This window comes from Mytilus edulis, chromosome 2 (genome assembly GCF_963676685.1).
Source record: "Mytilus edulis chromosome 2, xbMytEdul2.2, whole genome shotgun sequence".
Taxonomy (NCBI): domain Eukaryota; kingdom Metazoa; phylum Mollusca; class Bivalvia; order Mytilida; family Mytilidae; genus Mytilus; species Mytilus edulis.
The window spans coordinates 6,984,531-6,997,917 of record NC_092345.1 but is presented as its reverse complement, the minus strand read 5'-3'; the positions used below and the strand labels follow the sequence as shown (position 1 = coordinate 6,997,917).

Below are 13,387 nucleotides of genomic sequence, written 5' to 3'. Positions count from 1 at the left end.
AAATTAATCGTAAATATTTCGCCGGTTAATAGTGTAGCATTGGTAAATATGTTTATATTTGATAGAGGATTCCTTGATAAAGTTGTGCTGACATTTGAGACTTGGAAGGAGGGGCCCTTTGACAGAGATCCATTTATACTTGCGGTGGCTACACCTTGTAAAGTTGATCAAAGGGCACGCCTTTGTGCATCTGACGATTTCAAATGCTGTATTACATGATGATTAAAATTAATACTGGGTGACAATCTTGTTGCATTTGTAAAATGGATTGGAAACCTTGGTGGTATATTGGTAATTACGCCTATTTTTTTTTATAGGAGAATGGGGTTCGATTCCCTGCTAGGGTCAATCCATTTTATCAGAAATATATGAAACAATTTTGTCATTTCAGTACAACAGTAATAATAACCTATACTTGATTTTATATTTTATCATCGGAACATATGTTTCAATGAAATTATTCTATACAATGACATGCCTTTTTAAAAGGAGAGATGAAACGTGTTTTTCAGAGGGAGGGGTTTTGAAGTTAGAACAGCCAACATGAACGATGCGGTATCTAGGTCAAATATGTCAATTACGAATTGTAACACATTGTTGTCATTGTAAAAGTATAAGTAACAAAATGTGTATCATTTTAGTGTTTGAAAGTGGTTTAATTTAAGGAAATACATTAAATGCATATCAATTTGACGAAATTCATTTTTCTGCCGTAGTCAATATACGCATGTGCAAACTAATTTTATTGGATAATAAAGTATGGTTTCTTTACAAAGCTTAAGAAGCACGTCATATTAGAATAAGAATTCAGAAACAAGCAAATTTGCTTTTACAAATGTCTCCTATCATACGTACTTATTGACCAATACATAAATATAATTACTAACATGCTCTGTAATAGATATAGTTTACTTACATGTATATTGAAATTGCATATTCGACAATTGGACTAACAAATGATATGTAAACCTATCAAGAACATTTTTTTTCATTTTTCTAATTATATTTATTTTTTTGTAAGATTTAAAAATTATGTATTCAGTATGGGCTATGTGATTTCTAAAAATACCAGCAATCAATACCCAATCAATTAGGCATGAATCAATTTGTGAAAAACACACAATTTCTCTAAACAAACTAGCTTTATCAGGCGTGTGCATATCTCAAGGTGAAATAGGATGCATGTCCAAAACAAAATTGTAGATTAAAATTAAATTACGTAAAAGTTTAAAATATGTAATGATGTTCATTTAAAAAAATAAAGATAAAAATATACGTTTGTAGCTTAAACTACATAAAGTTTGAGTAAAAGTTAGACATGTTTATTGATGTTCATTTGAAAAGATAAAGATAAAAAAATATACGTTTGTAGCTTTAACTAAATGAATTTGGAGTAAAAGTTTAACATATTTCTTGATGTTCATTTCCAAAGATGTAGAAAAAAAAATATACGTGTGTAGCTTAAACTACATAAAGTTGGAGTAAACGTTTAACATATTTATTGATGTGCGATCAATTATATTTTTTATAAATTGTATGGTTTCAAGATTCTTGATTTGATCTTTTTCCATCTCTCTCATTAAGTCCATCAGGTTCAAGAGTTCGTGACTGGTGCATTCAAAATCTCTCTCTCTCTCTCTCTTTTGTCTTCCGGAATGAAAAATAAACCACCATTTGGGACAACTCTGACAGAACATTTATCCAAGATGTTATAAGAAGCTTTCGTTAAGGCAGAAGAAAAAGACCGAATAAACCTATTTGAATACAAAGTAAAGACGGCATAGACAATTAAAATTCCGTTTGTTGTCAGTTTTCATCCTGACCTCACAAATCGTTCATCTATTGTCCACAAACACTGGTGCCTTATTGAAAATGATCCTTCCTTAGAAGAGATTTTTCCATCACCTCCCGTCATAGCTTACCGCAGACCCCAAAACCTCAAAGATATTCTAGTAACATCCAAAGTATATAAACAGGAGATATCGACAATAGGAGGTTATAAACCACGCGGGAGGGGCAATGGTAAGGGCTTCAAAGTCACCAACTTCGTCAGAAGTGTCATCAAGAAAAAAATCAAGATATTTATAACATCCAATTGCAAAACACAAAGTTGTATTTATGTTTTAACGTGCAAGTTGCAATATGTTGGTGAAACAGAAACACCATTTAACATCCGACTAAATAACCATCGGTCATTTTTTACAAAAGAAAGAAACTGCCCAATCATAAGACATATTTTAAGAGAAGGACATGATTTTTAAAACGTCACATTTCAAAACCATTGAGAAAAACCAAAATTTGGATACACAAGGAAGACAAAAGAGAGAGAGAGAGAAAGATTTTGGATGCACCAGCCCAGTAGTCAGCACTTTGATGTTGACATGAATACCAATTATATGGTCATATTTATAAATTACCTGTTTAACAAACTTTGAATTTTTCGAAATACTAAGGATTTTCTTATCCCAGGCATTATATATATTTTGATCTGAGGGTCGCTGATGAGTCTTATGTAGACGAAACGCGCGTCTGTCGTATTAAATCATAATCCTGGTACCTTTGATTACTGTTTACGAACTCTTCACTTGAAGGACTCAATGAGAGAGACGAAAAAACATTTAAAAACAAATCAAAATAATAATCTTGAAATCATACAATAATTTTGAACCCATACAATTTATAAAAATTCATATGATTGATCGAACATTAATAAATATGTTAAACTTTTACTCCAACTTTATAAAGTTTAAGCTACAAACGTATATTTTTTTTATTTGCTTTTATAGAACATCAATAAATATGTTAAAATTTTGAATATATTAAAATCTAACTTAGTTTTTGTTTAGTTTAAGCTACAATATTTTTTTGTCATCCATCAGATTTCACCTTGAGAGATGCACACGCCCGATGAAGCTAGTTTGTCTATTTCTATTTAAAATTTAATACAACTTTTAAAAGTATCAATTAGCGTGTTAATTCCAAGACATTGAGAGAGAGTGTTAATCGAAAGATGTAGTTATATACATATATGTATTATGTAATATCCATATGACCATTTTGCATGCTTGATGTTCTATCATTACATTCAAAGCAAGTGTAACTTGTCAAAAATGCACACAAACCGTTTGAACTGTAATATGATCTTATCAACAGAATGTTGCGAAGGTTGCGGTGATCAACACACGATTTAGTGGCAATAAATGGTGAAATTTTAAACACCAAAATTAAGAACTGGAAATGAGTTTTCTACAGGTAAAACCAAACTTCAAACACAAATCTTTATATCTATGGAAGAATATAGTAAAAGATTTTAGTAATTTGTGGTAACGATCTCTCTAACTTAATAACTTACCCGTAACAAATAGATTATGTTCGTAAAAATCTAAAACGGCACAACAGACACGGGTATAGCGAGCGACTTGCAAAATATAAACAACGTAAGATGGTGTCAAAGAAACATCAACTTCCAAAAAAGGAAAATTTACAATAGGAAACGATGTTCTTTTGTCGTAAATTTTAGTTTGGAGTTTCCTGTGTAAAACTGAAATATCTAGATTTAAGAAAGAATAGTTGTTACCATTTACATTTGATTAATTTAAGTGTTCCGTTTTGGTGAATTTCGCCAGTATATTTAGAAAATTCTTGATTATTACTATACTATATATAAACATATTAATTTTCGCGAACCATTTAGGTCACGGAAATTCCAAAATATGGCATCAGTAAGGAGAGTTGTACAAATAATGTGAATACACAAAACCCCATCCAAATTTTCTTTAGCTAAAAGTATTCATCTTTTTCTATTTAATATGTACTAACAATATTCCATTTTTCTATAATTTCGATTAAAATGTGCCAAAATCTGAGTTAAAATAGGTCGAATGCCCCAAATAAACATTCCCTGATTGGTTGAAGTACTGTGGCGTCGATGTAAAGCATAGCAAGCCTCGATGTAAAGCACACGCTTCACAGGAATAAGTAGAGTTTTACAAATAATGTTAATACATATCCCCTCAATCCAATTTATGTATTGCTGAAAAAAATTAAGTGTTCAGTATTTTCTGTTTTGATTCTGCTAACAACATTCCATTTTTTCTATAATTCCGATTTAAATATGTGAAACCCCGCAATAAAAATAGATGGCCTCAATGGTCTTTAGAAAATGCCCAACTAAGTCAGAAATATGATTGATTTCTACTCGTTCCGTTGTTCGATACAATGTGATTTTCTCATTTATATATGGACTTCCTCTTTTTGAATTTACCCTTCAGTTCGGTATTTTGATATACTTTTTAGCGTGACAAGGGCAATATGTCATGTTTGTTTTGTAAGAAACTTTGGACTTGATAGATATTAATTTAAAGAGTGTTTGGTCGTCATTAGGAAAATTATCAACTGTACACAAATTAAATGTATGTAATTTACCAGTTAAAAACAAACTAGTCAAAAGAATACTTGATACAATTATACTGATTTCGAAACACATATTCTAAATCTCAATGACATCTGATATTTAATTACTTTAATGGACGGACGTCTCGCAATACTATTCGGTCTTGATATAAGTGGAAAGTTTCAATCAATTAAACTTGAACATTTCCAGCAGTTAAGATTAAAACATATGTAATATCTAATTTGAAAACTACACTTACTCTAGTATTTTTTTTAATTCAAATGGACTTCTATTCTTGTTTGTTATAGTTGTGTAATAATACCGAAAACTAATGTAACAACTATTATTTTTTTCAAAAGGAAAAGAAACGTTATATGAAGCGAATAAAAATATGGCTGATACAAACAAAAGGATCGAAAAGAGTCTTTCTTTCATAAAGGATAATCTGACTCACGTTGACTCTGTTATTGACAAGTTGATTGAATTTGATGTTATACCAATGAAAGAGCGCGATTCTATTGTATGTAAACATTTAGAAAGAGATCAGATCCAAAGTGTAGTGGATGTCGTTACAAGAAAAAAAAGAGGAGAGGCTTTTTTGTCAGCGCTAGAGGAGACGAAAAACGAGCACGTGGCTGACACAATAAAGTCTGTTAAACTAGTTGAAGGTATGATTTAGCAAAAACAATAGATCTTGTCAATCTTGTATGACAGTTGCGTATGAAATTGAAATTAAGTATGTTCTTTTCAAAACAACTTTTACATTGAATACAAATTACATCTTTTGGCCATTCGAATAATTGCTTTTTATGGCGGATCACTTGGACATATTTTTATTTATTATTGTTTTGCAGGAGAAACAATGTACTTTTACTTTAAGCCTATTGACAATTATCTCTTTCTGATTAATCAATTTCTTAGAATATTCAGCCGTGTGAAGAGATTCTGTCTTATATTTAATTCTACAATTTTCTGAAACCGTATCAGTTAAGGTTTTTTGCAGAGAAAAGTGAATTTCGATTCAGAGTCCTGATTTAGAAATGATCAGCAAGACAAAATCTTAGTCATGAAAAAAGTAAAATCACATATATGTATTCTAGTCTTCATATCGAAAATCCATATATCAAGTTGAAAATGTTATTAAAGGTACCAGGATTATAATTTAATACGCTAGACGCGCATTTCGTCTACATAAGACTCATCAGTGACGCTCAGATCAAAAACGTTATAAAACCAAACAAGTAAAAAGACATATTATGTTCTTTTGTGGCTTTATTTATAATTTATTATTACGAATCAAAATGATAATCACGAATTGCATGATTCGTTATCACGGATAACAAAATACTGTCATAACTAATTCCATAAATTCTTTATAACAAAAATAACATTTTTGCGATTTAACATTTAAATTCGCTTTAGAACATGTTTAACCCCGCCACATTATTTATGTATGTGCCACTCCCAAATGGAGCCTGTAATTCAGTGGTTGTCGTTTGTTTATGTGTTAAATATTTGTTTTTCGTTCATTTTTTTTACATAAAAAAGGCCGTTATTTTTTTCGTTTGAATTTGTTTACATTGTCTTATCGGGGCCTTTTATAGCTCACTATGCGGTATGGGCTTTGCTCATTGTAGGCCGTACGGTGACCTATAGTTATTAATGTCCGTGTCATTTTGGTCTTTTGTGGATAGTTGTGTCATTGGCAATCATACCACATCTTCTTTTTTATATCACCCCTTCTCGTCCAATGAAAAGTCAGTTTTTTACCCTCTAATTTTCATAGTGAATGGTTTTCCATGCACTTAAACCCATGCACTATGAAATGCTATACATGAATGACTTTTCATTGTCAGTTAATTATGAAAGTGAAGTCTTAATAACTGCACTACGTAATAAAGTGTACCATCCCCTGAGGCGAGCCTATCAATTAAACATGAAAGAGCAAAGATTAAAACAAAACATTTTGAATTTTAGAAATGTTCATACATTCTCTAATGTTACACATATTTGAATAAACCAAAACAATGGCAGACTGCTGATATATAAAACAAAGGATTTTTTTAAGAGAAACACAATACATATAAAATTAAAAAGTAAGCATTTAATGTTGAATGGTCTGAATTTAAATGGTTATACAGAGAGTTTTATATTTATAAAAAAATCAAATTTCAAAAAGGGGATTTATATAACATTGTGTTGCTTTTTAAAATAAAAAAAATCTCAAGATATATAAGTATTAAATTTTACCTGAAGCAGAAGAAAAACAATTTATCTATTGGTCCTCACAAACTATGTCAGTGCTATTTCATTCCATCCATTGAAATGATGATTACCTATGTTTTACATTTGTTTCATTATAAAAAGTGAACTCTTATTAAGATTTGAATATTACAATGGGAACGGCTAATTTTGTAAGGTCACTCGAAAGGGAATATGTTCTAACTTGGTCAGACAAAGATTTAAGTCCTCGTCTTCGCCTTGGGCTTATATCTTCATAAAACATGACCAAGTATTGTCTAACCTATAAAACAATAACACAATATAATCGATTATACAATTCGTTTTAACGAATTTGATTCGTAATGACGAGTTAAAAAAACTGTAATAAAAACACAAAATGTCACTAAAATAATCTGGTAATGAATTACACAATTCGTGATCACGATTGAAATTCGTCATCACGAAGTCAAATTATATTTTTGGAAGGTTCTAAATGGACTTCGGTGGTTCATATTACGGTATACTTTCAGAGAAACTGAGTAATTATAATCAAGTTTATGTTTTCAGACATGGAAACGAATGAAAGATCTCGAACATACATAAAAAGTCCAAAGGTAAGTATATTTCTTACATCACATGCGGTTTTGTTCTTGGTTCAATGTTTCTACAGCAAAATATTAACTTGTGACACAACTTGTTTTCACATATTAAAACAATTATGTTTAGCCATATGTTTACTATATATTATAATGAATGTTTTATATATAGAAATAAAAAAAGAAGTCATGGGACTGCATTATAAGTCCCCAAGGAACAATTCATTATTGGTAGGTTCCACTACTATTTTGTTTATTACACTAAAAGCTATTTCCAATTTGAACAAGACTACGATTTTAACGTTAAGCAGTTCCCATGGCTTCTTTATATATATATATAAAACATTCATTCGGTTTGTCTTATAATATATTAGTAAATACATGGTTAAAATTGAGAATGGAAATGGGGAATGTGTCAAAGAGACAACAACCCGCCCAAATAAAAAACAACAGCAGAGGGTCACCAACAGGTCTTCAATGTAGCGAGAAATTCCCACACCCGGAGGCGTCCTTCAGCTGGCCCCTAAACAAATATATACTAGTCCAGTGATAATGAACGCCATACTAATTTCCAAATTGTACACAAGAAACTAAAATTAAAATAATACAAGACTAACAAAGGCCAGAGGCTCCTGACTTGGGACAGGCGCAAAAATGCGGCGGGGTTAAACATGTTTGTGAGATCTCAACCCTCCCCCTATACCTCTAACCAATGTAGTAAAGTAAACGCATAACAATACGCACATTAAAATTCAGTTCAAGAGAAATCCGAATCTGATGTCAGAAGATGTAACCAAAGAAAATAAACAAAATGACAATAATACATAAATAACAACAGACTACTAGCAGTTAACTGACATGCCAGCTCCAGACTTCAACTAAACTGACTGAAAGATTATGATTTCATCATATGAACATCAGGCACAATCCTTCCCGTTAGGGGTTTAGTATCATACCATCATAACATATATGAGAAGAACATAACCCGTGTCATGCCAACAACTGTTTTTAGAATAAATGTGTTTAGTTCCGATGCAAAGACCTTATCAGTGACTCAATATTAACGCCAAAATATGCAATCTTTAATGACTTGACAACAGTATCGTAATTATATCCCTTCTTAATAAGTCTATTCAAAGGTTTTGTAAGTTTCTGAGGTGAATACTGACACCTTTGTGCTTTATAAAGAATATTACCATAAAAAATTGGATGTGAAATACCTGAACGTATTAGAAGTCTGCATGTTGAGCTATATTTACGAATGATGTCTTTAAACCGATGATAAAATTTAGTAAATGTTTTGACTAGTTTGTGATATCGAAAACCCTGGTGTAATAATTTTTCAGTAATACATAAATTTCTCTCGTTAAAATCTAAAACATTGTTACATACACGAGCGAATTAGCCTATTTTTCCTCCAGAATATATAACATATGTCCATTTCATTGTATTTTTTTTTTTCTATAAAATATTGATTACTGTACCGTTCGTAGACTTTTATTTGTAAGTTAGTTATGTGTTTTGTTTTATGTAAATATATACGGTTGGTAAAAAAAAATGGAAAGAACACGATAGTGTCGATTTATTGTAAACGGACGGACTTTTCCGGGTCATTGTTTGCCCTGTACCAAGTCAAGAAAATGATCATTGTTATATTATAGTTCGTTTCTGTGTGTGTTACACATGTTACATTTTAACGTTGTGTTTCTGTTGTGTCGTAGTTCTCTTATATTTGATACGTTTCCCCCAGTTTTAGTTTGTAACCCGGATTTGTTTTTTCTCTATCGATTCATGAATTTCGAATAACTGTATACTACTGTTGCCTTTATTTTTGGCCAGAAAAGGTTTATGATCCCTAATCCTAAAAAGTGTTTTACAATTTCATCATATTAACTGTAATATGCAAACAAGCTACCAACATGTTATAACATGTAAGCTTATTTTAATTGTATAATCTGTGTCGACATTTTAGAATGAAGACAATGTCGAAGCAAATGATAAGGCAGAAAAGGAGCTTCAAAACATAAAAGAAGAGAATAAACATTTGAAAACGCACCAGGAGAAATTGAGAAAGCAATTGGAAGAAAAGGTCAGTCGAATGAGAGAATTAAACAAAAAAGCCATCGAAAGCCAGAATAAATGTAAACAACTTGAAGACAAAACCGAAGTTATGCAAAAGGTGTTGAATGAAAAGGAAGAAAACGTTCTAGCATTAAAAGACGAGTGTGGAAAACTGAAGACACAAATAGATCAAGTGGAACAAAAGTTGAAAGAAAAAGACGAGAAAATAGACGCTTTTAGTAAAAACTTACAGGATGTTTTCAAAGAATTAAAGAATCAAAGTGAAAATACAAAACAGATTTTAAGTGACAATGAACAGCTTAAAATAGAAGTTGCTGAAATGAAAAAGGGAATCGAGGAACTAAAAAAAATGTGTACTAGTAAATATGATGAACCAAAAAAAATGAAATCAGACACTAAACCAAATATTTCCAAAAACCGACCTCCACTATGGCGATCAGGAACCTCAAGTACACCAAGACACTTGAAAAAATGAAATGATTGAAAATTGTGATAAATCGACTTTAAATTCTACATTTTTGAACGCTTCGTTTTATTTAAGGAATGACTAATATTTTTTCTATCTATGAAGAAATAACATAAAAAATTTGGTGCACACTGAATAACGCGCGTAGTGGGTTATTTAACAGTGTGCACCACATTTTTATGTTAATTCGAATAGACAGAAAAAATATTACAGTTATTTCTTATGATTTAATTCTAAATTCCATTTTAAACCGTAGAAAACCATGAATAAACGTCGATGACGTCACGGTCACATGACTAAATTATGTCTATGGGCTCATAACAAAATAACGTCAGCCAATCAGAAGACGCGTTACATCCAAAATTAAATTATATAACAATAGATGGAAGCTTAACCAAATAAACGATATTTTCATTGTAGATTTTTTTTAAGAAGAACAATTATTGAATAGACTTGCGTATAGTTGAACATGATTGAAGACATGGTATCAATATACAGATATATCTCGGTTCTCAAACATTGCGTTGCTGTCTCATTGATTTATATCCCACATTTTCATTATTCATATCGTTATCTTCTGATAAAACTGTTAGGTCTACAGTGAACGGAAGACTTTTTCGCTTTCCTGATCCTGTGACATTACATGAAAAACTCAAAGCCGCATTTAGCTGGTTACTTGAACGTAGCCAACGTGTAGTAAACAATATGAAGGACAAACAGGACAATTATGTTTTTGACGAAAACATATATACCGATGAAATAAGAAATTCAAAAGTAAAATTTACCAACATTTAGGTAAACATAACCATAACATTAAATTTATAAGATTCCAACCACTCTGAACGATCCGGAAATAACAAAGGTAATCGCGTAAATATTTTGAGGAATACCGTAAAATTGGATTAAACAACTGCAGACAGCATATCCCCTGGGTCTAAATGACAATATAAATGGCCAAAGGAACATATCTTAAACGTCTCCGATAAAGTTAATAAAAGACAACGTATAGAATATGTTTCATGGCAAACTATCAATCGAAATCAACGAATTTAACATCATGTACATTAAACACTTGATGATCTCCTATCTGTATTTTAAACTATATGGTATGCATCAATTCTTATGTAAACTAAGTCAAAAGTAAAATCACAAAAATACTGAACTCAGAAGAAAATCAATTTGGAAAGTCCATAATCACATGGCAAAATCAAATAACAAAACGCATCAAAAAACGACTGGACAGGAATTGTCATATTCCTGGCATGGTACAGGCATTTTTAAATGTAGAAAATGGTGGATTGAACCTGGTTTTATAGCTAGCTAAACCTCTCACTTGTATGACATTCCCATCAAATTCCATTATATTGTCACCGATGCGTGAACAAAACAAACAGACACAATAGGTAAAAATGTCAAAAATAGGGGTAGAGCAGTCAACATTGTGTTATCATCTTAATCACTATAAAAACAACAAATGTAACGAAGAAGCACAAAAAGGCATACATCAAATCAACATCCTCATTTTGATTATATTATACGATTTTATTTGTCTATGTAAAATGCACCCATCAAGGAAGGAGGGTTTTGAGTACTGGTGTAAAATTGCGCGTTTGAAATTCGCACAGGTAGACATAAAATAATTTTGTCGTTCAAAGTATGACGGGATGCATAAATACAGTCACGCAAAAAAGATATAACAAAAACTGACTTAACAGTTAAAGTAATAATAATAAATAAAATAATAGTGTGGTTCAAAGTATGACGGGATACATTCCATACTCTCAAATGTTGGTGTTAAACAAGGGTGTATACTGAGTCCCCTTCTTTTCAATTTATTTATGAATGATTTTCCAGGATATCTTGATAAGAAGTGTGATCCAGTAGATATAGGGAATACAAGTTTAAATTGTTTAATGTATGCAGATGACATAATTTTAATGTCTCAAACCAAAGAAGGGCTACAAAATTGTTTATCCTCATTGGAACTTTATTGTCAAAAATGGCATTTATCATTGAATATAGAAAAAACTCAAATAATAGTATTTAACAAATCAGGTAAATTATTGAAAGACTGTAATTTTTATTTTGAGCAAAATCTTATCAAAAGTGTTCAAGAGTATAAATACCTAGGTATTGTAATGAGAGCATCTGGTTCTTTCAGTACTGCAGTTGAAGATCTTAGTAAGAAAGCACTTAAAGTAATTTTCATGATTAAACGTAAATTTCATTGTACACATAATAATACACCTTTGCTTTTAAAACGTTTTGATTCCTGTGTTAAACCAGTCCTTCTCTATGGAAGTGAATTGTGGGGTTCGTACATTCTTAACCTGGACAAAAGATTAACACAAGGTTCAAATGATGATTTAGAAAAAACTTTTTTAAATTTTGCACCTGAAAAGGTTCACATTCGATATTGTAAATATGTACTTGGTGCCACTAAATATGCTTCTAATATAGCCAGTATGGCAGAACTTGGTCGTTATCCAATCTCTATATTTGTTATTTTGCAGTCTCTTAAATACTGGCTATATTTGTATAACGACCCTCTTATGAATTTTTCAAAATTAGCATATAAGTCAATCGAAGATGTTGATTGTACCTTTCCATGTACCTTCAATAAACACATTTTTCAGTTTCTAAAATTCATTCGTTTTGACCATGTTTGGAATAATACAAGAACTATGTCAGAAGGAAAACTCATATCTGCAGTGAAAAAGATATTACAAGAAAGATATGGCAATTATTTTTTCTCATGTTTGTCAAGTGAAAAGCAAAACAAACTACGCACATATTATAAGTTAAAAAAGGAATATAAACCTGAGAACTATACAATGTTAAATATCTCAAAACAATATATTAGACAATTATGTAAATTTCTAACCACAATTTACACATTGAAAAAGGCAGATATAATAATACGCCTTTGGATCAAAGAATATGTTAACATTGTATTGATAACAAAATTGAAGATGAGTTTCATTTTATATGTACATGCAACCTCTATCAAGACGAGAGAGAAAAGTTTTATGATGACATTGTTAATATTATACCATATTTTTGTAATTTAGATAATTTTGATAAATTTAGATATTTAATGAACTGTTCGGAGACTGATGTTCGGACCAGATTTCTTATATATATAGACAAATGTTTTTTTATTAGACATTCATCAGTGGGAATAATTGCATACTATTGAAGTGTGAGTTTTGTCTCTTGCTTGTTATAAGTGTCAAAATTGTTGACTGTTATGTTTTATTGTTGTTTTGTTTTGTATATGTTTTATATGTGTTGATGTGTTTCAGCGATGATCCTTTTGTACTTGATTTTATACTGAATAAAATTAGTTAGTTAGTTAGTTTACATAAGTACTAATTAGTAAATTACATTATTTTTTCAGCACACTCTATGAACATTCACGTATAATTACAACTTTTGCAATCATAGGCGGTTCCTGCGTATCGATAAACCTGAAAATCGTAAACGTCAATTTCTGAAAATTAAATATATCAACAGAAGTATTCATTTTATTAACTTATAGAGTATATTTAATGACTCTACCATTCAAAGCTTTACATCTGCCTATTTTGATAATACAGAACTACAAATTATGTCGTATGATACGGT

At 30.8% G+C, this 13,387-nt stretch overlaps 1 protein-coding gene across 1 annotated transcript; it reads left to right on the top strand.

The window, feature by feature from the left end:
* The first annotated feature begins 4,520 nt into the window (after positions 1-4,520).
* Positions 4,521-13,125, top strand: LOC139511317 (uncharacterized protein PF3D7_1120000-like). Its single transcript, XM_071297958.1, has 3 exons — positions 4,521-5,061; positions 7,184-7,230; positions 9,185-13,125. The coding sequence occupies exons 1-3, from the start codon at positions 4,785-4,787 to the stop codon at positions 9,767-9,769; spliced, it is 909 nt and encodes a 302-aa protein (XP_071154059.1). The 5' UTR covers positions 4,521-4,784; the 3' UTR covers positions 9,770-13,125.
* Positions 13,126-13,387: the final 262 nt, after the last annotated feature.